The sequence below is a fragment of the Arachis hypogaea genome, chromosome 2 (genome assembly GCF_003086295.3).
Source record: "Arachis hypogaea cultivar Tifrunner chromosome 2, arahy.Tifrunner.gnm2.J5K5, whole genome shotgun sequence".
Classification (NCBI taxonomy): domain Eukaryota; kingdom Viridiplantae; phylum Streptophyta; class Magnoliopsida; order Fabales; family Fabaceae; genus Arachis; species Arachis hypogaea.
The window spans coordinates 102971421-102997998 of NC_092037.1; the positions used below are offsets into that span (position 1 = coordinate 102971421).

General features: G+C 32.4%; 5 protein-coding genes and 2 long non-coding RNA genes across 13 annotated transcripts; 3 read left to right on the forward strand and 4 right to left on the reverse strand.

Annotated features, from left to right (window-relative positions):
• Positions 1-66: 66 nt before the first annotated feature.
• LOC112760707 (uncharacterized) lies at positions 67-21245 on the forward strand. 3 transcript variants are annotated; one of them, XM_025808139.3, is made up of 8 exons: positions 67-188; positions 379-544; positions 621-683; positions 795-934; positions 1461-1498; positions 1581-1626; positions 2447-2611; positions 2915-3754. In XM_025808139.3, exons 2-8 carry the CDS (start codon positions 453-455, stop codon positions 3076-3078), a joined length of 708 nt encoding a protein of 235 aa, XP_025663924.1. In that variant the 5' UTR covers positions 67-188; positions 379-452; the 3' UTR covers positions 3079-3754. The 3 variants fall into 3 exon arrangements, with proteins under 3 accessions (XP_025663924.1, XP_025663925.1, XP_025663923.1); XM_025808140.3 differs by lacking the exons at positions 67-188; positions 2915-3754 and adding an exon at positions 21026-21245 and having other exon boundaries at positions 313-544; XM_025808138.3 differs by lacking the exon at positions 67-188 and having other exon boundaries at positions 313-544.
• On the reverse strand, positions 3014-4933 carry LOC112760681 (F-box/kelch-repeat protein At3g23880-like). Its single transcript, XM_025808136.3, has 2 exons — positions 4739-4933; positions 3014-4606 (listed from the first exon to the last, which is right to left on the reverse strand). The coding sequence occupies exon 2, from the start codon at positions 4591-4593 to the stop codon at positions 3307-3309; it is 1287 nt and encodes a 428-aa protein (XP_025663921.1). The 5' UTR covers positions 4594-4606; positions 4739-4933; the 3' UTR covers positions 3014-3306.
• LOC140176428 (uncharacterized) lies at positions 6661-7255 on the reverse strand. The gene is made up of 2 exons (XR_011867957.1): positions 6983-7255; positions 6661-6898 (listed from the first exon to the last, which is right to left on the reverse strand). It is a non-coding gene; the product is annotated as an uncharacterized lncRNA (long non-coding RNA).
• On the forward strand, positions 14840-16467 carry LOC112760770 (uncharacterized). Its single transcript, XM_025808144.3, has 2 exons — positions 14840-15048; positions 15618-16467. The coding sequence occupies exons 1-2, from the start codon at positions 14909-14911 to the stop codon at positions 16129-16131; spliced, it is 654 nt and encodes a 217-aa protein (XP_025663929.2). The 5' UTR covers positions 14840-14908; the 3' UTR covers positions 16132-16467.
• On the forward strand, positions 15617-19041 carry LOC112760802 (thymidine kinase a-like). 4 transcript variants are annotated; one of them, XM_029293934.2, is made up of 5 exons: positions 15617-16151; positions 17666-17981; positions 18107-18204; positions 18370-18464; positions 18582-19041. In XM_029293934.2, exons 3-5 carry the CDS (start codon positions 18169-18171, stop codon positions 18829-18831), a joined length of 381 nt encoding a protein of 126 aa, XP_029149767.1. In that variant the 5' UTR covers positions 15617-16151; positions 17666-17981; positions 18107-18168; the 3' UTR covers positions 18832-19041. The 4 variants fall into 4 exon arrangements, with proteins under 4 accessions (XP_029149767.1, XP_072063695.1, XP_072063692.1 ...); XM_072207594.1 differs by having other exon boundaries at positions 17666-17821; XM_072207591.1 differs by having other exon boundaries at positions 15651-16687; positions 17666-18204.
• Positions 19730-20547, reverse strand: LOC112760818 (uncharacterized). The gene is made up of 2 exons (XR_003181243.3): positions 20408-20547; positions 19730-20024 (listed from the first exon to the last, which is right to left on the reverse strand). It is a non-coding gene; the product is annotated as an uncharacterized lncRNA (long non-coding RNA).
• Positions 21246-24142: 2897 nt separating the features above from the next.
• On the reverse strand, positions 24143-26022 carry LOC112760655 (F-box/kelch-repeat protein At3g23880-like). Of its 2 annotated transcripts, XM_025808135.3 has the most exons (3): positions 25839-26015; positions 24959-25706; positions 24143-24845 (listed from the first exon to the last, which is right to left on the reverse strand). In XM_025808135.3, exons 2-3 carry the CDS (start codon positions 25691-25693, stop codon positions 24834-24836), a joined length of 747 nt encoding a protein of 248 aa, XP_025663920.1. In that variant the 5' UTR covers positions 25694-25706; positions 25839-26015; the 3' UTR covers positions 24143-24833. The 2 variants fall into 2 exon arrangements, with proteins under 2 accessions (XP_025663920.1, XP_025663919.1); XM_025808134.3 differs by having other exon boundaries at positions 24143-25706; positions 25839-26022.
• Positions 26023-26578: the final 556 nt, after the last annotated feature.

Genomic DNA, 26578 nt, shown 5'->3' on the forward strand with positions numbered 1-26578 from the left:
CTTTTCATCCAATCAGATATTTCTGTTTGTGGCAATATATAATTAGAAATTTATGACACTTATGTTGCATATATATCATGTAAGTGAAATTTGGAACAACAAACGTATAAATCTTCAAATGCGCTTGTAACATATCGATGTCATTCATTTCATCAGTAATTAGTTACATTACATATGAAGTTTCAAATGTTAGTCTTCCTTTAAATATGTTGATGACATTGTGGTTTAATGAAGGATCTTTGAGGGATGCATTTGAGTTGATCGACCTCTTTTTATTATTTTGTTCTTTGGGGGTGGCCCTTATGGCCATGGGTTGTGGGTGCATCACTTGATTGTCCTTACTATTAACATCTTTTTCTGAATTTCACAACCACCCAGGTGGATCAATTTTGGCACCGTTTGCCGACTCTTTCGCTCCTTTGTATTTTGCACTGAGAGACGTTAAGGAAGTTATGCCAACTGAGCAGCCTTGTGATTTAGCATATGAATTTGGGGATGGGCTTTTCGATGTGAAAGAATTCCCACAAGGATCATTTGTGATTATGTAATGTCGGTGTGCTGCTGTGAGGGAATACATTGCAACTAGATTTTTGGTTCAATAATGTCACCTTCATTTTCAGGAAAAAGATTGAAGATATTCCTGAGGAAAGACGTCATCGGCTGCTGCTTCTGTTAAAACCTAGGTATGTTCCTCTCTCCTTTATGGAAATACTTATATTCAGTAACTTAAATTTGTATTCCAAATTGATCTTTACTAAGTATGAGAATGTATATCTTTGGGAGATTTTTTGCAGACTTGTATCAATCGCTTGGCAGATAGCAGGTTCGCGATATGAGGATTCCAAGCTTGTAAAGAAAAGTGCATCGCAGTTGTTCGCCAACTCCAACAAAGATGATGTTATGCTTGAATATTATAACTGCCGAACAACCGGAGGTTAGTCAGGTGAATCGGTTCATTGTTATTGTAGGTACTGGTCATACATTAATATAATGAATGCATTCTGTTCCCCATCACTCCATGCTTTTCTTGGAGAGGAGCGAAATGGAAATGAATTAAAAAATACAGTCCCCATGAAAAGGCCTATGGACTTTTTTCTTTTTCCTAGTTTCATGTAAACATAAATCAGAGTGATTAAAAAATGTCTTTCCCTATTTAGCTCCTCAACTATGATACCAAAAATTTTCTAATTTGAATAATTATTTTAGAATCCCTTAAGTTGAATTAGGAACTGTTTCTTTCTCTGCGATTTCATCCTGCACTTTTTAATAGCTTCTGCTTGCAAAATTCTTCTACTATTGTGCTTGAATGTATCTTTTTTGGTTGAAAAGAAAAGAAAAGAAAAAAGAAATTCTCTGTATGTGTGAAAGAGAGAGAGAGTGTGTGTGTATAATTCTCCTTCCATATTTAGCCCGTCTTAATCTTTAAAAGCTAAGGTTGATTTTGAACATTTGTGTCATAGGACCGATGCCACTTTCCTGGATAAATTCCTACAGAAAGGTAAACTCACAATTCCTTTTTGCTCTTTGCTCTTGTAAAATTTATTTGAAGGCTCTGGTTGATTCCTCTGCTACTTTTAAAGGCTATATTTTCTTGCACTGATGGGAAGGCCTATGGACGTCTCATTGGTAAGTTTATTACTTTTTGGCTGAGAAATGCATGGATGCCTTTGCTCAGTTACTGATTCAAGTGACATATGGCGATGAACTTACGTACCATTTCTTTTTCTTATATATCTCTAGTTTGCAGTGTTCCAACTGTGTATATCACTTTTATCTCAAATCACTTGCAGCAGCAAGTAGGCTAAACAAAAGAAAGAAAAAAAAGTAACATTATAGTATTTTTAATTGATTTATACCTTGAATCTTTGTATATTCATGCAATATTGTAATTGATGAGATGAACATTCAATTTTACTTGTCAATTTTCTCTGCTAGAGAGGAAGTAAAAAAGAAATGGTGACAAGTGACAACTTTTATGAGGAACTTTTATGATTGATTTGGTGTGTTTGATTGTTCATATTGATCAAATAAAATAGCTATTATTAGAACAGATCAACAGAATATGTGCCCATACACACAGAAGGAAAAATTAAAAGAAAATAAGAAACATCTAAATTTTCTAATTACAATATTTGAAATCTCTCCATAATGATGTCAACCTTGTATAGTATCACTCTTCACTTTTTTAGATTGTGATTTCTTAATGTCGAGCATAGAACTATAGTTGGAGATTGAAGAGGTTTCAAATGTTAGTCTTCCTTTAAATATGCTGATGTCATTGTGGTTTAATGAAGGATCTTTGAGGAATGCATTCGAGTTGATCAACCTTTTTTCATTATTTTGTTCTTTGGGGTGCCCTTATGGGTTGTGGGTGCATCATGGTTACAAGGTTATACTTGATTGTCCTTGCTATTAACATCTTTTTCTGAATTTCACAACCACCCAGGTGGATCAATTTTGGCCCCATTTGCTGACTCTTTCGCTCCTTTGTATTTTGCACTGAGAGACATTAAGGAAGTTATGCCAACTGAGCAGCCTTGTGATTTAGCATATGAATTTGGGGATGGGCTTTTCGATGTGAAAGAATTCCCACAAGGCTTTCCAAAACCTGGTAAGCACCATTTGTTTCTTTCATACAATTTGTTTATGACTGTCCGTTCATATTGCATCTTCATACTATTATCATACCATTACCTGAATTCTAAACTCGCCATAATTTTACTCTAAACTTCTCTAGATTTCAGCATGGTCTACTACTATGTCATTGTTTTCTTGGTGACCCTTTTACCACTTCATATGTTTCTTATTCTGTTAAGTGATTATACAACAAATAACAAACAGGGTGGCTATGCATTGCTTAAGGTGCTGCCACGTGCCGACTTTATTTAATTTCGGTTGTCTCTGGTATTTGCAGTTAAACATCCTTACCCTTTCAACGATCAACTTGTTATATATATCCGTCTTATAGGTCCAGGGGTTTGTATAGGTCAAGCATGGCAAGAAGGAACAAAGATAGAGCAAGTGCCACGAAAATTATGCAGCGAAATTTTAATGGTGAAGGATTATAGATCATTGTGAGATCATTGAATACAGCATTTCATGATAAATACATATCTAACTAAAGCAAACGAATCTATTCATAAGGAACCTAATTAAAAAACATTAAACATAAAGACAGTTAGACAGAGTCTATAAAACACAAAAAAACAAGGCACTACATAATGATAATAAAGTTATGGATTCAAGAGATAGTGTAGGAAATCCTTCACCAAAAAGGTACCCAAAATGCAAACCATCTTTAAGTGATTATAGGCTTGGCTTAATTAACCGCATTTCAGATGAGCAACTTGGAAGACCAAAGTGGAACGGTGAAACTAAGCTTTCATGATAGAGTTCAAAGATCCTTCCAGATGAGTGCTGAGTTAAAGGACAAAGTTTGGGCATGCCATCACTGGAGCTGTCAATATTAGGAATATCTATGCTGCCATCATTTAAATTACATAAAACAAACTTGCCACTCGGAGCAATAGCAAGAAGAACATCTTTCAACATGTATATAGGCTGTAGGCTTAAAGGACGACGACCGAGTAGCGGGTGGTGGGGGATTATGGCCAATTTAGTCCAAGACTGAGGAACTCCATACTCCTTCATCAACCAGACAGTCCAATGAGTTTTCTTAGTCTCATAACAAACAGCAAGACAATCCCTCAAGATACCCAATTGGGGAGTCACCCTGTGATCATCATCTGAATCCCTGTTGGGAAGGGAAAACTGATTAAAAGTCTCTTTGACCAAGTCAAGGGAAAGAACCCACACAAAACTAAGATAGCGGTGAAAAAGCCAATTCAGAGTGCCAGTGCCACTTACAAAAAGCCCTACACGATCCACCAGATAACCCCTGTAATTGCAACGGGGGAAATCCTGGATTGTTCTCCAGGTAGATTTTGGGCCGAATGTAAACATGCGTGATTTCTTATCCAGAATCGCGAAAAGCTTATACTTGTCATTCACATGATCATAACCGAATCCGCAAGTGGAGAGGAGACCTCCAATTTCAAGCGGCTGAGAGGTGAATCCAGTGCAGGGGTTCCACAGCATGGCACGATGGCTTATTACGAATCCATCCTGGCGCTCTTCATCGTGCAAGCACAGCAATCCATTGCAAGAGCCAATGATGAGGCGGAAGCGTCGTCCCTCATAGGGAACTACTTTAGTGGGTTCATGGGGAGCGTTCTCCATCACAGATCGTACGGAGAACACTCCGATTATGGGGTATCTGTAGGTTTGGCTATAATAGGCCATGAGTGGGTGGCTCAAGCCTGGATCCACCGCCATTGAACGCCGAAGGTGGTCCTTGGCAAATTGGGAACTGGAAATTAGGGTTCTCCATGAACTGCAGACGCTGTTCCTTAATGGAACGAGAGACCTCGCCGGTATCCTCAGCAGGATTTCCGCTATGAGCTCGTCCAGAAGGATAGGCGGTGGTTTTGTCGTGGTACAGCGGAGCAGTTCCGGCCACCCCCCGGTGGTTGTGACAACCTTCCCCTTCTTCGGAACAGCATCATCATCAACAGGAATGGGACCCCTCCTCATACGTACGAGGAAACTACACAATATAGGAGGAATAAGAAATCAAAAACAATATAATTACTAAAATTCAAATCTCATCTGTATTGCCATTTAATTTACAAAAGAAAACATACATGGAGATTCTATAAGAAGTAAAACAGAGGTTTACCTAAAGGAAGACGGCGCCGGCGATGGTGAGAGGAAGTGAATGATCTGCGCTTGAGTTGGAGCTCCAGATCTATCCAATGTTCAACAAGAGGGTTTCGAATTCTCGGCATCAGGAATTGATTCTTAATCTAATCTGTCTGGGCCCACAGCCAATTCAAATCTCAGCAGTTAACTAGTTTATCTTGCGTTTGTTTCCGGAACAACATAAAACAAGATAAGATACATAAAAAATAGAGACATAATATTTTATGTATTTATATTTTATTTAATAATAAATTATAATAAATTATACAAATTTAATTTATTTTTATTTTTTTATTTAAAAATTTTGAGATGAAAAATATAATAATAAAAAATATAATTATAAAAAATTAATAAGTTATATCTTTTATTAGTGTTTCTATGTCTTTTCTGTCAGAATGAATACTAAATTTACTAATTCAGTATTTTGGGATACAATATCTCTCTATATCTTCTATGTCAAACACTATCTTGTGTCTGTATATCTTTGTCTTAATGTCTTGTCTCTGTAAACAAATACATTCTTATATACTCATTTTAAATCTAATATATTCAAATTCGATTTAATTTAAAATTACCAATCTCGTTATATATTTAAATATTTTTATCAACTAAGTCTAATTAAATTAATTTAAATTTAATAAAAATTACTCACATATATGTATGTTAATTACTTTTTTATAAAAAATAATATTATAATATTTTTACAATAACATAAAAAATATTTTATTTTAACACCAAAAATGCTTAATTTTTTATATTAATTTTTTTTTAGGTCTTTTTCATACATAATTTGTGTGTCTTAATTTAAACACAATCATTACTAAATATTTAACCACTTTCCAGAACAACGATTATTTTAGAATAAAAAATTCTACCTGGCATAATTATGAATAAATAATTAATCATTAATTAGTCATTAAAAAATAATTATTAATTAGATATTTTTGTTAATATTTAACTTCTTTTTTTATATTAATTAGTGTATGTATCTATGCATGAAAAAATTCATAAAAATACAAAAAATATTATATGCGAGATAGGTAAACTTATTTTCTAGAAATATGCGAGATCTCAGGTGCGAGGGATTCGATAGTGTTATTAGTAAGCAGAGATCCCGACTACTGAGTTGGTGATAGTAGTGCCAAGAGAGGAAGATGGTAGAAAGGGTAATTTAGTAATTATTGAAAATATATTGAATGAATGGAGTAATAATAAATCAGTTCAAATTCAAATCCCAATGAAAACGGAAGGCATTAATGGAGTAAAAATCGCTAAACTGAAGGGATGTTGTGATCAGGTCAACGATATGTAATCAGAAAGAGCGGTCAGTTAGGGGTACGGTGATGGGCTGAACAAAGGATGCTGTTATAGAAAAAAATATGTCCAAAAACGGTTTAATGGTTGGACCAAAAATAAGGAGGGATACACCTGTGTGGAAGGAAAGAATATGGGCTGTTCATTTGTCAACGAAGGTCCAGTCCAGGCTGAGCAAAAATAAAGGAGGGATACACCTGTGTGGTTGTGATTAGGGGTGGAAATAGGCCAGACGGCCTGCCAGGAGCTTGCAGCCTGACCTGTGTTTGATCTGACTTAGCCTGGCCTGATAGAAAATAGGTCCAGGCTCAAGCTATTAAAAAAGTCTATATTCTTTAAAAGGCCAGGTCTAGACTTTTGAAATAGTCTGTTAGGCCTGTCAGGCCGGTTTGAGCCTGCAAATATATATAGAGAGTTTTATTATTCTAGTAAAAATGCTATTAGAATGATTTAAACTTGAGTCTTCTATTTTATAATAATACCTTTATTCACTTAGCTATTTGTCTTTTTAATTATATATGTATATTTTGTATCAATATTATTCATAAATTTATTATTTTATATTTTATAATTTTAAAAATTAAATTATATCTTAAATTTAATTATTATTAAAAAAATAGACCTATTGACAGAACTTTAGGCTAGGTCAAATTTAACAACAGGTCAAACTCAGTACTTATTAAAAAGTCTATACCAAATTACATGTCAAATTAAGCCTGTTAAGAATAAAACCTGGTCTGACTTGGCCTATTTTCACCCCTAGTTGTGACAACCTTCTCCTTCCTCGGAACAGCATCATCATTATCCCTCCTCATATCCTTCTCTGCAACAAAGCAGGAATAAGAAATAAAAAACAATTTAATTACTCTCAGCGGTATTGCCATTTTAATTACGAAATAAAACATACATTGAGAGGCTCAACTACAGGAAGATGGCGCCGCCGAATGATCTGTGCTGGCGTTGGAGCTCTAGACCTATCCAAGTTTTTCGATGGTCACTAGGACACAACTGGCATAAACAAGTGTGTATGTTGTGGATGAGAAGGCAGGGAATGTTAATATTTATCAACAAATATTATACTCTACTATTACTATATCAATTCATCACATAATCTTATTACTAAAATGTGATGTCACTTGGATATGTTCCTAGCTAAATTATTTAGTTAGATCATTTCTGCGCAGAATTAAGTAAGCACAATAATTTTATTCAGAAAAATATTAAATGGTTAATAGTTTTGTGACATGACATAATATAGTTTCCGAGATAAATTTGAATTCTTTCAACCATGAGGGGACCAAGTAATTAAGTAAGTCATGATGATTGAACCACGTGACGAAGCTAAGAGTTAGTATACTACAGTTTTACTTGAAAAGAAATACATGCCTGATTTCACTAAATTTGTTTAATTTGGTAATATTGCTTATAATAAATTACATCAATTATAACATTATATTTAAATTTTGGGTATGTCTACCAAAATTTAAGCTATAATTTTAATTATAGTGCTCACTTCTTCACTTGTTTTTTTTTTTGGAATAAATATCAATCATTTAAGGATAACAGATAAATTTTTACTCTCTCTGTATATATATTTTTATTAAAAGTTTAATATGCTAATATGCTATACGTTCTTAAAAGACAACAATATAATTAGGAAAAGAGATAGACTTTTAATTAAGATATGAGATGATATAAATCCTTTTCTATTATTAATATTCAAACTCAGAATGAATATTTTTTTTGGGTGTCTAACCTCCGAATGTATGTTTGGTTTATATTCTTATTTTGAGTTTTTTTTTTTTTTTTTAAGATTGAGTACAGTAAAAATGACAATAAGATAGAGGTAAATATAAAAAACTAGACTTTTATTATTTCACAGTTTTTTTTCCAAAAAAAAATTAAAAGCAAAAATACTAAACATATAATAAAGAAAAACTGAAAATACAAACTAAATTAAAAATGGAAAATTGTAATGAGTTCACGGGAATATGATGAAAAGGAAGAAGTACTAGAGAAATTTCCTTCTCCAATCTGCATCTCCATCATATATAATCATAACTCATCTTCTGAGCAAGGCGGGTGAATCAAAAGGAGAAGTAAACCAAAAACTTAATTATATATGGTTTTAATTTGTGGCTCCAATTGATCTGCCTCTAAATATGAGGCCACATATATTATAATTAGTAGCATATCGCATTATAGAATTTAATTGTCCCCACCTATGACTACTGTTATGTTGCACTTCACCCCCAAGGTCCAAGGTCCACCTCAAAAATCATTCACTCGTTCATACATTTTTATATAATAGAGTAAACTATTATTTCTATCCACAAATATTTTAAACGTTGATAAATTTATTCACACAAAAAATAAAATTATAATTATATCTATGAAAGATAGATTTCATAACAAAAAATTATTCAAATGTTAAAAAATCATTTTAAAACTTTAAATTATTCTTTTTCTAACTCTAATTTCAATCATCTTTTTCTAAATCTCATCCCTTCTTTTATTTTTTTTAGAAATTTCACCACCTCCTTCACCAATACTACCACCATCTCTATCGTCATCAACCGTCAGCCTCACCATTCTCTTTTTCCACAATCATAAACAACAACGACAATGATGATTTTTTGTTAATTTCTTGCAATTTTTGCTTCCTGCAACTGCTCCTCTGTTCTACGCCTTGTGTTCTTTTCCTTTATTAGCTCTGATGTGAGACGACACACCTCTTTGCAACTTATTTCAATCTTCAATTCCTTGAAATCAGCTTCTGCCCCAATTCGAAAGGCGTTAACCTTCACAAACTGGGCAATGGAGGAGTTGCCGGCGCACGAAGCTGGTTCTGGTCACTGTAAAAGAGTAAGTGTTGGCGCAGGAGACTGTCGAAATTGAATCGATCATCCCACAGTGAAGTAACTGTTTTTCTATCTTAAAAACTCTCTTTTATTCTCCTCCTAGGTCCAAATAGTGCTCCCTTCTTCAGTTTCATCTTTTCAAAAGAAGATACCTGGTCTTTTTCTTCTTCCTCTGAATAGTGCTCTCTTCTTCTTCCTCCTCCTCGTCCTCCACATCTGCAAATCTAATATGCGGAATCAGAACCAAAAAGAATAAGGACAGTGTGGACAGCAGTGGCACAACTTAGTTAGATTGGAGTCCCTCTCGCAATGCTTCTCTTCGCTTCCATAACTCTTCTTTTTTTAAAAAAAAAAAAGAAAATCTGAATATTTTTGTAGTTTAATTATTTGTAGTTGTTGTTGTTTATGGTTGTGACAATAGAAAAGGAAGAAGACGAGGCTGACGGTGACAGAGATAATGGTGTTGGTGAAAAATGTGGTAAAATTGATAAAAAGAATAAAGAGAGAATTGAAATTTTGGAAAAGGGTATTTGGGATTAGGGTTAAGAAAAGAGTAATTTGAGATTTTTAGGTTATTTTTTAACGTTTGGATAATTTTATCATATAAAATCCATCTTTTATGAATACAATTATAATTTTTTTTTTGGATAAATTTATCAACATATAAAACTTTTGTGTGTAAAAACAGTAATTTACTCTTATATAATATATGGTTGTATTGGATAAGAGTATGATAATATATATTTTTAATGTCATGACCTCAAATTCAAATTTTAGATATAATTTTTTAGTAATTTAATTAACTTGTGCCATAAAAACACATATGTTAAAATTATTATTAGTAAAAATTTAAAATTTATTCTTTTAATAAATATAAAATAAATGAATTAAAAAGTTAAATTTTTGTATTTTCAATAACAAAAAGGTTATACTACGTGTACATTAAAATTAGCCACAAAAATCAATCATCACTAGTATAAAATATATACTGGAATATAAATACACATTAAAAATAAATTAAACCACACATACATTATACATACAAAATACACTGATAGCTGATTTTAGTGTATAAATAACATTTCTCACAACAAAAATATTAAATATACACTAAAATTAATCATTAATATATTTGTATATAAATATATATAATTTATTTTATTTTTAATGCATATTTATATTAATAACTAATTTTAATATATATTTAATATAATTGTTCCAATAAAAACTTAAATATGTTATAGTCTTGACATATAATTTAAGATACAAATGAACTAAATCCATAATGTTTTAATACCTACTGGAATGAAGTTTATCTATAAACAAAAACAAAATGTTGTTCCACCAAAAATGAGTCATTTATTGAATCAACCACCGCAAAATGGTTTTGATGAGTGACACATGCATGGCTTAAATTTCATTGAAGAATCAATACCTTCCAATCTTACACCACTTTATTTATTGTGTGGTTAATTACCACTCTATTTCATTCTGTGGTTCCTCGTAGCTCACTTATTTATTACGGTCCTTTAAGATCGTGACACGTCACTGATATTATTTGGTACCACTTCCATATCTTCTTGCTGTTAGAGTTGCAAGTGTGAGTTAGTCCCACATCAAAGAAAGCATGGAAGAGTGAGAAGTTTATAAGATGAGAGACCCATTAACTTGACACCTTAAGGTTTTGAGTTGGATGTAGTGTCTTCTCATCTTATGTTCTCTCACTTGATTCCTCCTCGAAGTCTCCCCGGTTGTCGAGAGCTCCCCACGGTTGGCCCAACATGTGGTATCAGAGCCGATGGTTAATCGGTCTGGTGGTTTTAAGGAGTATTCAAGGTGAAGCATCGAAAGTCTTTCCGGAAAAGGTGGTCCGGGCGGCGTGTCCCGCGGTGTTTTGCGGCGGTGTGATGGACGAATACTCGTGGTGGTGGAGGAGCTAGAGGGGAGTTGGTGCTTGATGTGGAGGCTCACACTTGAGGGGGAGATTGTTAGAGTTGCAAGTGTGAGTTAGTCCCACATCAAAGAAAGCATGGAAGAGTGAGAAGTTTATAAGATGAGAGACCCATTAACTTGACACCTTAAGGTTTTGAGTTGGATGTAGTGTCTTCTCATCATTCTCATTTTCTTGGTTTCAAATTCTAAAACCTTTAATTTGATTTTGTAGAAAGACGTAGTTTTGGACAATACCTTACCATCTACGTTTTTTGACATTTTTGTTATTTTCCTTCAACATTACCATAAATAGATTTAACTTTGCTATGTTTCAAAAATGTTTGAAAAGTCACAAAAAAAAAGGGTTAAAGTAATTTAACTTTTTTTTTTGTATTTTAACTATTACTTATTTTATTTTCTATTTTTAATAACTATTAGAATAATTAAATAATATTAAATGTAATGAATATATAATAATATATAATAACAGCTACATAAATTGAAAGGTATGTTTTGACTTAAAAAAAAATAAAGGTCTGCACGATCTGCTTTTATTACATTATTAGAATGAAAAAAATAATAATAACAAGCTATCTTATTGCAACTTTTAATATTAAAAGTAAAATATAAAAAAAATGGTATTCTAGTTTGAATTATAACTAGTTAATCAATGGTTTCATTTTTTAATTAATTAATTTATTTTTTGGTACGTACATGAACCAAAATTGAATTATAACTAGTTAATCGAGGAAATTGAATGGTTCCACGTGGAGAAGTGCCCTATGATCCATTCAGCTCAACCAGATATTTTTCCCACTTTCAACCAAAACCAACCACTTCTAATATTCAATCTAAGGATAATTTCGGTATTCACTGCAATTTGAACATGTGAAATATTTGACGGTGCGAAAACAAAAGCGGTATTAAAAGAAATAAATAATCAAAATATATTTTTGGAACAAAAATTATTTTTAATATAAAAATAAAGTTAGTATTTTAATTAAATATTAATATTTAAGATATAATATTGTATTATAGATATACGTAAAATATGTATTGACCAGAATATTAAAACGATTAATTGATTCTCTTGGTAATTATTATTTATTTGATTAATGATATATTATTTATCTTTACTAAAATTCTTTTGATTCTTATTCCTTTATATAAGTCGAAGCATCTCCATTCTTTTGATTCTTATTCTTTTTTTTATACATATATACATGTTTATTTAAGTATCTATTTATTTTTGTAGTAGATTTTTTTTTTAGTTTTAGTAATAAATTTATTTGTATTTTTTTTGTATAGATCAAGAGGTCTAATTTTTTATGGGTCAATATCCAATCATGAAGGTATATATATATATATATATATATATATATATATATATATATATATATATATATATATACTAATGAGTAATAGCTCAAATTGCATAGTCTTTCCATACTCAATTAAGAGATTGTGTGTTCGAGTCTCTTATATATATATATATATATATATATATATATATATATATTATATATATATATATATATATATATAGAAAGGTTTATTTGAGCACTAATTTCTATTTGTAAAAGTGATTGTCAAGATGGAATTGAAACTGATTGGTTCAGACAGTTTTCAATTAGTCTTTGCTTTGGGATGACTATTAATAAGAGTTAAAGACAAACTTTATCTTTAGTTAGTATTTATCTTCAACGAGCAATTTTTTTCATGGGCAGTTATATGTTGTGATATTTAGAGTGACAATAAGATCAAAATTGAAGATATTATTGTCTAATAAAGATGATAATATTGGAATTCAGTCTAATGTTGTTATAAAAAATATTTAAATATAATTTTAATATATTATAATAGAAATTTATTTGACATAATTCTATTTGTAATGATTGTCAGATAATTGATGATTGTCAGACAAACTTTATCTTTAGTTAGTATTTATCTTCAACGAGCAATTTTTTTCATGGGCAGTTATATGTTGTGATATTTAGAGTGACAATAAGATCAAAATTGAAGATATTATTGTCTAATAAAGATGATAACTATTGGAACTTCACGTCTAATGTTGTGTATAAAAAGTATTTAAATATAATTTGGTAAGTGGATTATTTAACAGAATTCTTTGTTTAATATTTTTTTCCATATCCTATAGATTCTACTTTTCCCTAATTCTTATTGTCTTTTGCGTTTGGAGTTCGTTTTGTTCCATATACCCTAAATTCTATATTTGGCTATCGTTCAAAAGAAGCGTCGTGGATCTATTGGCTGAGTGTACTTTGTTGATATGCAGGTCTAACATTGCTGACAATGGATTTGGATTAGGGTTTGAATTAGAGTGTTGTTGATGATGATCACCACCTTATTAGAGGGAAACAAAATATATATTTAAAAAGTTCTACTATTATTGTTTTAGTTCAGTTGTATTTGTTTGATGTCTATTTTAAAACATAAAATTTTTTATACTAATGTAAAAAGTAATAATACAAGAAAATAAAAAAATGAACTTATGTCGTGAATAAAATTTTTTTATCCGTGCGTTGCATGGGTCTTCTGCTAGTAATAAAAAAAAAAGAAAGAATAAAAAGATGCAGAAAAAGGGAGAGAACAAGAAAAAGATACTATGGTGATGATAATGAAGAAAGATGAGAAGAAGAAAGAAGAACGCAAAAAAAGAAATACGCATAAATAAATTTGACTTGATTTAACTTAGTTAAAAAACCTTAGATATCTAGCATTTTTTTTTTTTCGATATCAAATGAATACATATATTTCAAGAGATAATAGATTGACTAAGTAATACCTGTTATGTTAGGTATGAGTTATTTAAACTAATTAATTTAAATATATTTTGATAAGTTTTATAAAAATAAAATTTAATTCTTTTGTAGATGTAATAGGATTTTTAATTGAAAAATTTAAAAATTTTCATACTAGAACTTAATAAGTTATATGTGAGTTAAAATAATTGTGAAAATATTTTTAGTTTTGATATCTATGAGTTATGTTATTTTTAATTGTTTTATCTTTTTTTATTGAAAAATTAAAAATTAATATATTCAAAAATATATAACGAAAAATTTGAAAGATATTTTATTTTTGCTGTTATAATGTGTTAACAAAATGTCTAAATATATTAATTATTTTAGTACATGAATTAGTTCAAATGAACTTTATTTCGGACCGAGGGAAGGATTATACGTTTTTATTATTCGTCTTTTAATTTAGATTGCCTTCTTAACTTTATTATACATTAAATTATCATGAAATACAACGAATTTTACTGTATCTTGAAAAAAAAAAAAGGTGGTTATAGAATATAAATAACATGTCTTTGTATAAAACATAACATAGTGAGAATAAGAGTGTTGATAAAAATAAATGGACAATTCGGAACGGTTATCATTCATCCCAAATTCTCAATTTCCAAAATTCAAATCCAAAATACGTAACCACACGTTTAAAAATAGCAATTTTTTTTTATTTTTAAGTACTTATTTACAAATATCTTTATTATTATTTTTTAATCTTTAATATCTTATTATTTTACTCTCATAATACGATATAGATTAGTCTTTAAAATGATTATTGAAACTATTATTCTTACAATTTTTTTGTTGTTGTTTAAAAAACACTTGTTAGTGTTTTTTTTTTCTATATATATTTTTTCTAGTTTAACAGCCTACAAAGTATAAATAATTACTAGCTAGCTAGTGGTATAAAGTAATAAAGTTTAGGTTTCTAAAAGTTTAACACTATAAAAAAAAGGTGGTATAAACTATAAAGCTTAAACTTAATTTAGCACATAGGCCGAAAAATTTGTTAACTCCTATAGTAATATTACTTAATTAAACAAAAGAATGATAGGGTTCACGGTAAACCTGAGTTTATTATGTTTAATATTTTTGTGTTGCATCCATTCTTTATTAGTAGAAATTATAAATATTGTATTAATAGTGCGTAAATATAACTTTATATTATATGATTTAACATAAAAAGTGAAAAGCATTCTCTCATATAGGATTGATTGGGCCTTTATGGACTTTTATCTCGTTTCATCTAATAGGATTACACTTAAATTTAAACACACGCGCATATATAATTTACACTTAAGATTACACTCAAATTTGAATTTGCACACAATCGCGCGAAATTCTTCTCGATCCTTGTTTCTTTCGTAAGTTTCTCTTCTTCCATCTTCGCAAATTCAATTAAACCGTAATTTTTACTTTTCTTCATTGCTCTCACTGTTCTACAAGTATAATCACGCAAATCCATCAGCGGAGAAAAAGAAAATTCAATTTATCGTTGCTATTTAGTTTCTTCTCTTCTGTGATATATCTTTTGAGTAAATGATGTTTGCAATTCGATCAATCATTACGTTTTTAGTGCTCTGGATTTGGATTTTCTTTGTGATTTACGTTCTCCTTCAAATCATTATCACATTATTTACAATTGCAACAGCTGAATCCTAAATTCTAATTCGTTTTTTTTTTTCTATTGTGTAGTTCTAGTTTTGGAAAATTCGGTTTCACGTTCTAGGCTAGGGTTTCACACTAGTTAAAGTTCAGTATTATGTGTGCCTTGTTTTTAAGGAAAGAAAGATTATTAGATGAATTTTTAATTTTCTAATGTTTTTGGTTCATATTTATAAAGTTGGATCTAGATTTAGAACGAAAATATCTTTTATGTGTAAATTTTGGGTTGGATGTTTGTTGATTTTGAAGAGTTCTGGTTTTGTTCTAGGATGGCTCACAGCGATGACGATGTCCTAGGTCTGGGAAATAAGGCTCTGAGCGGCACCAAAAGGAAGTCTCCTGATGACTCCTCAGAAGAAGAAAAGGAGAAGGAGGACAAGGGATTCCAAGTGGAATCTCCAGATAACAATAACAAAAGACCAAGGACAGAAGAGGAGAATGTCCTTGAAGAGGAGGAGCAGAATCAACTTGGAGAATTGGGATGCAGTCCTGATGTTGCAAACCAAATGATGAACCATTCTCGCTTCCTTTTGTTACTCAAAAGGTATCCTCTTGAGGCCAGGGATTACTCCCTCATGACTGAAACAAGGAATCTGATTGGTCAAGTTCAGTTTCTTGCTATGAATGTATCGGAATATCCTGATTTTTCGAGGCAATTCCCTGAAGCGGGGAGGATTCCTTGTGTGACACTTTTTCACGGATTCCAAGTACTTGCTTGGTGTCCAATGGATGAGGGTACTACTGCAGAGAATGTTGCTGCCCTGGGAGCTCCAGACAATTGAGGCCAATGCTTTTGTGCAGAGTATGTCCAATGATAGTGATATATAGAAATAAGTGAAAATTAGGAGTTTATGCATATGTGAGATTGATGTTCATCCTTAAGACACTAACATAACTAGACTTTTCCCTTCTAGAAAGTTCATAGACTTTCAATGAGGAAATAAAGATTTGTTCATTATAATTGATGTGCAGATTTTGTCAAAATCTCTTTTTAGTTTTTAATGTTAGGATGGATTTAGGAGTCAAAGTCCTTCACATGGCTTGGTTGAGAGTATGCAATTCTTGTGCTCTACCATTAATGGAACAGCAACTGGCATATGCCTATGATATACTCTAAAGTAATCTTTGCTTATTTGTTTAACGGTTGAATTAAAAACAAATGGGGATCAACTGAATATGTGTCCATAAACAGAAGGAAAAATTAAAAGAAAACAAGAAACATGTAAATATTTGAAGTCTTTCCATAACGTTTGGAGCATAGAACTATAGTTGAAGATTGAAGAGGTGAATCAATTTTGGCTCCATTTTGTGATTTAGCATATGAATTTCCAAAACCCGGTAAGCGCCATTTGTTTTGTTAATCTTAGTATTATGCCTGCACGCTCATTGTGAGATCATTGAAGAAATTCATTCAGTTGAATGGATGATTTGTTTAACAGTTTGTGTCTGAAAGGCATGCGTGAGGGAAATATTATTACATCCCATGTTTGCTGTTTTAGGTGGAGAAAGAACAGAGTGTATAGCTTGTTAAATGAATAGCATGCTCTGTTAGAGGCTTGTTACTTTATTCAGAAGTGACTGCCTCAATGTTTTCATCATAGCAATGTATTTAGTATTTACATTATTTATTCGAAATTCAATCATATATATTACCATTTTGTTAGAAATGTACTTAAATATTCACATCAGCATGCAATAAACAGAAATCCTCTAGTTACAACTATTTATCATCATGATATAAGCATGTGTGCATTAGAATTAACGAGTGCGCTTTACAAATTGGTAACAATAATATTATTAGTGTGATACGTGATTCACATGAATGTGCCACAGATTCGTGATTCATGATATAACATGTTTAGTTTGTGTTAGAGACCAACAATGTGTTAGGTCATTGTTTCTATGACCCTACTTAATTTTGTACGGTATCCCTTTAACTCGTGCATTTATTAGAGCTTCAGCCTTGCAATATGCAAATAATTAGTTGAATAATTCACGGCTTTAACTAATATATATCATGTAAGTGAAATTTGGAACAACAAACGTATAAATCTTCAAATGCGCTTGTAACATATCAATGTCATTCATTTCATCAGTAATTAGTTACATTACATATGAAGTTTCAAATGTTAGTCTTCCTTTAAATATGTTAATGACATTGTGGTTTAATGAAGGATATTTGAGGAATGCATTTGAGTTGATCGACCTCTTTTTATTATTTTGTTCTTTGGGGGTGGCCCTTATGGCCATGGGTTGTGGGTGCATCATGGTTACAAGGTTACACTTGATTGTGCTTACTATTTCACAACCACCCAGGTGGATCAATTTTGGCACCGTTTGCCGCTCCTTTGTATTTTGCACTGAGAGACTTTAAGGAAGTTATGCCAACTGAGCAGCCTTGTGATTTAGCATACGAATTTGGGGATGGGCTTTTCGATGTGAAAGAATTCCCACAAGGCTTTCCAAAAACTGGTCAGCACCATTTGTTTCTTTCATACAATGTGTTTATGAAGTGGGAATTCTGTTACCCCCGCCTCTGAAGTGGTATCAATGGCTATCACAATGAAACTTTGGTGTTTTGGTGGGGAATCCCTTCCTTTTCAGTTACTGCTGACTATACATGCTTCACCACGTAATTTCTTTCTCTTGGAACGAATAATAAAATAAAGAGTAGTACTCTTTAAACTGAAAAACTGTGATCTGATAGTGATTTGTAGAATCTTCTGCTGGGGGCTAATTCCTCTTTATGTTGTGAAGAAACTTGGCTATGTTAAAATCAAGCAAGGATACAAGATATGCCATTGACTCGGTTGTGACACATGAATGAAAAATATGGTCATGATGCTTATCGAAAGGTAGTCTCGATATTTCATTATGTTACGGTTGACTATTGCTTATTTGAATTTGTGGTGCTATAGTTGCATAGTTGATATAGTAATTTAGTTCTCTTATAGAGGAGTAAAGCGATACCCTTAGCTAGATGTAATGTTGGCTGAATGTTAGTAGTATTTTGGATGCAGTTGGATGTGATTGGTATAGATGAGTTCTGCTGCAAGGCTGCTGATGAAGATGGTAAAATTGTGATTGTTGCTGGCCTGGATGGTGATTACTTGAGGTACTTTATGCAGATATGCTAATCGTTGTTGTGTTCAATACATTTGTTTTACTGCGCTGGAAATGTTACCAATCTGGATGCTTTTCAAACTTTTTTTCTGCTATCTATGTTCTTTAGGAAAAGCTTTGGTTCTGTGCTTCACATAATACCGCTTGCTGATACTGAATTATGCTGCAAGCGTGCTTTCTTCACTCTCAGGAAGACACAAGAGACACAAACTGAACTGATTGCTGGTTCTGATGTCTACATGCCAGTGTGCCGATATCACTATATTAACAGTGAAGTTGTCACTGAAACTTCAAAGAATGTGTTGGAATCTGTCAAACGCAACAATGATTCACTTCTTGATGTAGCCACAAGGTTTTAGTGTGGAGATACTTAAAACTTTCCCTAAAATGATTTTTGGAGCATATTGTCTACTGCTATTGGTTAATTCAACAAGTTATCTTGGAATTTTGGTTGTCATAGGGTCTATGTAGTTGTATATAGATATAGTTATAAATATACTGGTATTCATAGTGGTTTTTAATTATTGTTGTGTTATCATATTTCAATGAAAGAAGTATTGCTTATCCTATGACATGAAATTTTGGTATTTAGACGTTTTTTCTTTTTGGACGTTAACCTTTTGTAAAAGCATCTGTTTACTTTAGCCAAAATTGTCAACATACAATTCTATTTTGTAAATTACGTAGCATCTGTCATTTTATTTTGCAAATTACCTTTCATATTCTTCGTTTTCAAACTGGAGGTTCTTCCCGATGAGAATTCGATACTAAATAACTATAAGGTGTAAATGGTCCATGACTAGAGCTAGAGCAAAAAGAGTAAGACTAAAAAGCAGCTTTTTTGCAAGACTAAACTAGCCACGGAGGAAAAGACCAAGAGTAATCAGATTGAATGTGAATTGCGAAAATGGACCACCCTTCTTTAGCTTTAAGAGTAGCCAAATGCAGCATGAATAAGTGACTTGGAGACCTAAGATGAAGCCAAATTTAAGTGATTCAAAATGATAACAGAAATGGTTGGAATTACTGTCCTTTTTCTTGTGATTTTTGTGTAGTTTCCAATAACTTCAATTTCAAGAGCATTTTGATTTTCTATTCAGATTTGCATATATAAGGGCCTAGACCATTATGATAGATAATGGTACTCTTTTAAGAAACTGTGCTGGCAGGATGTTTTTCTTAGTTGGATTATTCTTAGTAGTGATAGATAAAAGTCATTAGCACCAATATCGAATGTACGTATTTATCCAAAAAGAGTTTTCTGAAAATGATCACTTTTCAAATATATGCAACTGCAGCTATTATCATGTACATCCTTGCATTCTTCCCAACATTTCAATAACAATTGCATTTAACGATTTTCATTCTTACCAGAAAATAAGTGCGATGCAACTATGGCTCAGTCAACAGATGACAACTAAATAGTAGTTAAACTCTTGAAGAAAAACATTACAATAGTTTTTACAGGATAGCAGCGCATCATATACAGAAGAGGATTTGAAGATAAGTCCAGTCCATCAACATGATGCTGACTGAACACTGCTATACGAACCTGCAGACAGACAGGCAGAAAGCATAACTAATGACCCAAATTTCAAAACAAGACAAAACAATGATGATGAAAAGAGAGCATAAAGGAGAGACATCGCCATTCTTATAATAGTTAGTCCTTGCATGTCAAAGTCTATTTATCTTTCCAACATTAGCTTTGCAAATCATGCGTAAGCTAGTTTAAATTTGTATCTAATTGGTAAAATAAAGAAGCATACTTTTCAGCAGCTGACATTCAAAATTATCATGGATGAATAAATATATAGTGCACTAACACAAAACATCAATTAGAAGGGTCACATAGTAAAGCAAAAGATAGCATGACATGAAGGTGAGAGACAATTGACTTGCAATGATGAAAGTGTTGGCAGATTTAGTAGTTACCTTAGCGGATCGGAAAACTGTCACAGAACTAGGATTTAGTTCCCCAGCAATTAATTCGAGTATAGTCGATTTGCCAATACCATTTGGTCCAACCACTGTAAAAACAAAGGATACAATTTATATTTTATAACATGAGACAAACAATGTGGCAGTCCTTTACTAGTTTCAACAACATTATCTCACACACAGCCGTAGGGCACATGTATTCAAGACAAGTTTGAAGAAAAGATGCAACCAGGCTGGCATATCTACCATGCATTGGCATCATAAAAGTCACTACAATCATCAATATGTAATAGGTAGGACTTCAAGATCGGTGAAAGAAAAGAGAGAGTTCAAAGAGAAGCAATAGTGGTTTGAATTGTGTATTGTACGTCCTTAATGAGCTAAGCACAGATTTCAGCATTACCTGAATTCTAAACTTGCCATAATTTTACTCTAAACTTCTCTATGATAGATTTCAGCATGGTCTACTACTGTGTCATTGTTTTCTTGGTGACTCTTTTACCACTTCATAGATTATACAACATATAACAAACAGGGTGGCTATGCATCGTTTAAGGTGCTGGCACGTGCCAAATTTATTTAATTTCAGTTGTCTCTGGTATTTATTTGCAGTTAAACATCCGTACCCTTTCAACGATCAACTTGTTATATATATCCGTCATATAGGTCCAGGGGTTTGTATAGGTCAAGCATGGCAAGAGGGAACAAAGATAGAGCAAGTGCCACGAAAATTATGCAGCGAAATTTTAATGGTGAAGGATTATAGATCATTGTGAGATCATTGAATGAATTATTTGTTATACAGCTTGCATCCAATGTTTGCTGTTTTAGTTAGAGATGGAACAGAGTGTATAGCTTGTTAAGAGAATTGCATGGTGTCAGAGGTTACTTTATTGACAAGTGACTGCCACAGTGTATTTATATCCTTATTCAGACTCAAGGTAGTTTGTACTTTATAGACATTGATTATTCTGGTTGAAAAATGAATACAAGTAGTTACATTAGTTGTTTATTTGAAATTCAAAATGTCAGAAAATAATTTATGAATGGAACTAAAAATGGTGTTATGCAAGATTATTGTAACATGGTGTGTTATCCTGGAATGTGGATCTGTCAAAAACAGTTTCTGAAAAACGCAAGTTGCGTTTTATTGATAAACAAAGATGAAACCAATGCATGGATGGGACGTGTCTGCTGCAAACTGAAAAACGCAAGTTGCGTTTTATTCTAGGACAGAAATTAAACCAATGCATGGCAAAGGGTTTGGTCAAGCTGCACTCCACAATCGCAAGTTGCGATTGTCACTGACCCTTATTGCATGTTTGACGCGTGTCTGATGAATGGGTTTGGAGAGGGTTTTAAAAAGGCAAAATACAAACGCAGATAGAGAAAGGGAGAGTCTAACAAAGAGAGATGAAGCTGCGGTGGAGGAGCATGAGATGAGAGTGTTGCCTATGGGAGGAAGAAGAAGAAATAGTAGGCTGGGTTTAAGTTTATGAAAAAAAAAAATGGTTCGTAATTTTACGTTACCTGAAGAACACATTATTGAGTATTTGGATCATCCTCAATGGGTAATATAATTTTTTTTGAATTTTATGATAAATAAATATATTTATTTTTAATTTATTTTTTTTATTTGAACAGTGTTATTGTTATTATTACTGTTAGTTAGTAACAACATTATTATTATTATTATTATTGTTATTATTATTATTGGTGCTAAAAAATTTTGATATTGGAACAAAAGGAATGATATACTTTAACATGGTAATTTTTGGTGTTTTTTAAAATTGTGAGAGTACACAAATCGGACCCTCCGATTTGTGTTTAAAAGTTGAAAAAATCCAGAGTACACAAATCGGACCATGCGAGTTGTTTGATTTTAAAATTTTGCTTAAGAAATCGCATGGTCCGACTTGTGGTTTGACAAATATAAATTTTGGAAGCTAGAAAACGGACCTCCGAATTGTTTGTTGTTTTCAATTTTTTTATTAATAGAGAACTCGCATGGTCCGAATTCTGTTTCATTGACACCACATGAATGTGAAATTTCTGGATTTCCCACATTTGAGTTCAACACCACTTTTTTATCCATATTCAAATTAAAAAACCTATTATTATTATTACTGTTAATTAGTTGCATTATTATTATTATTATTATTATTATTATTATTATTATTATTTACTGGTAGTTATTATTATTATTATTATTATTATTATTATTATTATTATTAGTTAGTTGCATTATTATTATTATTATGATTATTATTATTATTATTATTATTTACTGGTAGTTATTATTATTATTATTATTATTATTATTATTATTATTATTATTATAACCGTAGTGTAGAAGTAGAATTATTATTATTGTTATTATTATTATTATTATTATTATTATTTCAATGAATATTATTTTTTTTGTAGGCGATCAGAAATTTGTTGCCTAGAAAACTTGATCCGCCGGATACTTTTAATGAGAGAGCTGCAGAGGCACTAGCATTAACTGGGTTTCAACACGTTTCGCGAATTGGTGAAATGAGAGGTCATTCTGCACTCTTAAGTGCCTTGGTGGAACGATGGAGGCCTGAAACCCATACGTTCCACCTTCCAGTGGGTGAAGTGACGGTGACGCTGGAAGACGTGATACATATACTTGGCCTCCAGGTTAACGGAGAACCCGTCACGGGTAGATCGGATAGCAGTTACCAGTTTTTGGTGGATAACTGCCTCGCTTGTTTTGGTAGGCAACCGGGTCCGGACGATCACGTGTTGGGCAAGGTAAATCTCCATTGGGTCCGGCGGTGTCGAGACAGTGAACCGTGTGACTCGTTCGTGTGTGTTCGGTATAACTTCACCGTTATAATACACTCGTATATTTGCAATACCTTCCATAATCTCACTTTTTTTACCCTTCTAATACCCAAAAAATCTCACAATTATGGGATGCATGAATGAATGAAAGGTGAAAGGGAGCACAAATGAGGGATTTAGGAGTGAGGTACGAGTTAGAGATAGCTGAGTTAGCAATTTATATGCAAGGCTCTTCATTAAAATATTATTTTAAATATAAAACGCAGCCTGCGTTTTATGGACTTCAAAAAAAAAATTTTCGGCCCAAATAAAACGCAACATGCGATTTATTCTGTCCAAATTTTTTTTTAATGCCAATCTGACAAACGCAACATGCGTTTGTTCTGACTCCATGCAAAAAACGCAACATGCGTTTTTTCCTTAGCTTCAAAAACAAAAAACACTAATTGTAGAAAATAAAAAACGCAACTTGCGTTTGTTCTATGGCCCATAATAGTGTAAAAACTGGTCAAACACCCATTTCAATGCACATCACCAAACCTTTTTCCATATCAAAATTAATCAGCCTCAAAATGTAATGATTTTGTTAGGAGTGTACTTACATATTCACCTTTATTCACATCAGCATGCAATAAACAGAAAGTATTTAAACCTGTTTTCATTCTAAATGTCTCTCAAAACACTTCAGAGCACAGCATACACACGAACTAAAATTCTTAATAAAAAATGGTCATATGAACAGGGTTTTGTTTTCACCAGCTTAGGAAGGCCAAGATTGGCTCGTTCTTATATTCTAATTAATGATAACGAAAAGGTTTATTTGATAAACTAATCTCTATAGTTGACATATTTCCATGTTAAATACGGTGTTACGTAGCAGTTGCACCTGAACCTTTGCAGATGTTGCACTCGCAATTTTGTCAAATCGAACCGATACAAAACATAAATTATATAGCATTTCATGATAAATACATATTCTAACTAAAGCAAACGAAGATCGATATTCATAAGGAACCTAATTAAACATGAAGACAGTTAGACAGAGCCTATAAAAATAAAACACAAAAAAACAAGGCACTACATTAATGATAATAAAGTTATGGATTCAAGAGATAGTGTAGGAAATCCTTCTCCAAAAAAGTACCCAAAATGCAAACCGTCTTTAAGTGATTATAGGCTCGGCTTAATTAACCGCATTTCAGATGAGCAACTTGGAAGACCAAAGTGAAACGGTGAAACTAAGCTTTCATGATAGAGTTGAAAGATCCTTCCAGATGAGTGCTGAGTTAAAGGACAAAGTTTGGGCATGCCATCACTGGAGTTGTCAATATTAGGAATATCTATGCTGCCATCATTTAAATTACATAAAACAAACTTGCCACTCGGAGCAAACGCAAGAAGAACATCTTTCAACATGTATATAGGCCGTAGGCTTGAAGGACTACGACCGAGTAGCGGGTGGTGGGGGATTATGGCCAATTTAGTCCAAGACTGAGGAACTCCATACTCCTTCATCAACCAGACAGTCGAATGAGTTTTCTTAGTCTCATAACAAACAGCAAGACAATCCCTCAAGATACCCAATTGGGGAGCCACCCGGTTATCATCATCTGAATCCCTGCTGGGAAGGGAAAACTGATTATAAGTCTCTTTGACCAAGTCAAGGGAAAGAACCCACACAAAACTAACATAGCGGTGAAAAAGCCAATTAAGAGTGCCAGTGCCACTTACAAAAAGCCCTACACGATCCACCAGATAACCCCTGTAATTGCAGTCACGAAAATTACGGGGGAAATCCTGGATTGTTCTCCAGGTAGATTTTGGGCCGAATGTAAACATGCGTGATTTCTTATCCAGAGTCGCGAAAAGCTTATACTTGTCATTCACATGATCATAACCAAATCCACAAATGGAGAAGATACCTCCATGTTCAAGCGGCGGAGAAGTGAATCCAGTGCAGGGGTTCCATAGCATGGCACGATGGCGCATTAATCCATCCTCACACTCTTCATCGTGCAAGCACAACAATCCATTGCAAGAGCCAATGATGAGGCGGTAGCGTCGTCCCTCATAGGGAACTACTTTAGTGGGTTCATGGGGAGGCTTCTCCATCACAGATCGTACGGAGAACACTCCGATTATGGGGTATGAGTAGGTTTGGCTATAATAGGCCATGAGTGGGTGGGTCAAGGCTGGATCCACCGCCATTGAACGCCGAAGGTGGTCCTTGGCAAATTGGGAACTGGAAATTAGGGTTCTCCATGAACTGCAGACGCTGTTCCTTAATGGAATGAGAGACCTCGCCGGTATCCTCAGCAGGATTTCCGCTATGAGCTCGTCCAGAAGGATAGGCGGTGGTTTTGTCGTGGTACAGCGGAGCAGTTCCGGCCACCCCCCGGTGGTTGTGACAACCTTCCCCTTCTTCGGAACAGCATCATCATCAACAGGAATGGGACCCCTCCTCATACGTACGAGGAAACTACACAATATAGGAGGAATAAGAAATCAAAAACAATATAATTACTAAAATTCAAATCTCATCTGTATTGCCATTTAATTTACAAAAGAAAACATACATGGAGATTCTATAAGAAGAAAAACAGAGGTTTACCTAAAGGAAGACGGCGCCGGCGATGGTGAGAGGAAGCCAATGATCTGCGCTTGAGTTGGAGCTCCAGATCTATCCAATGTTCAACAAGAGGGTTTCGAAATCTCAGCAGTTAACTAGTTATCTTGCGTTTGTTTCTAGAACAACATAAAACAAGATAAGATACTAATAATAAGAGTCGGGACATAAAAGATAGAGACATAATATTTTATGTATTTATATTTTATTTAATGATAAATTAAAATAAATTATAAAAATTTATTTTTTTTATTTTTTTATTTAAAAAATTTGAAACGAAAAATATAATTATAAAAAATTAATAAATTATCTTTTTTGTTAGTATTTTTATGTTTTTTTTTGTCAGAATAAATATAAAATATACTAATTTATTATTTTTGGATACAATGTGTCTCTATATCCTTATCTTAATGTCCTATATCTATAAACAAATGCATCATTATTTACTTATTTTAAATCTAACATATTCAAATTCGATTTAGTTTAAAATTACCAATCTCATTATATATTTAAATATTTTTATCAACTAAGTCTAATTAAATTGATTTAAATTTAATAAAAATTACTCACATATATGTATGTTAATCACTTTTTTTTATAAAAAAATAATACTAAAATTTTTTTACAATAACATAAAAATTATTTTATTTTAACACCAAAAATGCTTAATTTTTTATATTTATTTTTTTATTTTTTTCATACATAATTTGTGTATCTTAATTCAA

What these genes read in the sequence shown, in the direction of transcription:
- LOC112760802 (XM_029293934.2), top strand. Translation starts at nt 18,169, where the DNA reads ATGAATGAAAAATATGGTCATGATGCTTATCGAAAG. An exon ending in GTCATGATGCTTATCGAAAG is followed by an intron (nt 18,205 to 18,369) that starts GTAGTCTCGATA and finishes TTTTGGATGCAG; the next exon opens with TTGGATGTGATTGGTATAGA. An exon ending in CTGGATGGTGATTACTTGAG is followed by an intron (nt 18,465 to 18,581) that starts GTACTTTATGCA and finishes TATGTTCTTTAG; the next exon opens with GAAAAGCTTTGGTTCTGTGC.
- LOC112760707 (XM_025808139.3), top strand. Translation starts at nt 453, where the DNA reads ATGCCAACTGAGCAGCCTTGTGATTTAGCATATGAATTTGGGGATGGG. An exon ending in CAAGGATCATTTGTGATTAT is followed by an intron (nt 545 to 620) that starts GTAATGTCGGTG and finishes CTTCATTTTCAG; the next exon opens with GAAAAAGATTGAAGATATTC. An exon ending in GGCCTATGGACGTCTCATTG is followed by an intron (nt 1,627 to 2,446) that starts GTAAGTTTATTA and finishes ACAACCACCCAG; the next exon opens with GTGGATCAATTTTGGCCCCA.
- LOC112760655 (XM_025808134.3), bottom strand. Translation starts at nt 25,693, where the DNA reads ATGAGGAGGGGTCCCATTCCTGTTGATGATGATGCTGTTCCGAAGAAG.
- LOC112760770 (XM_025808144.3), top strand. Translation starts at nt 14,909, where the DNA reads ATGGACTTTTATCTCGTTTCATCTAATAGGATTACACTTAAATTTAAA. An exon ending in TCTCGATCCTTGTTTCTTTC is followed by an intron (nt 15,049 to 15,617) that starts GTAAGTTTCTCT and finishes GTTTTGTTCTAG; the next exon opens with GATGGCTCACAGCGATGACG.
- LOC112760681 (XM_025808136.3), bottom strand. Translation starts at nt 4,593, where the DNA reads ATGAGGAGGGGTCCCATTCCTGTTGATGATGATGCTGTTCCGAAGAAG.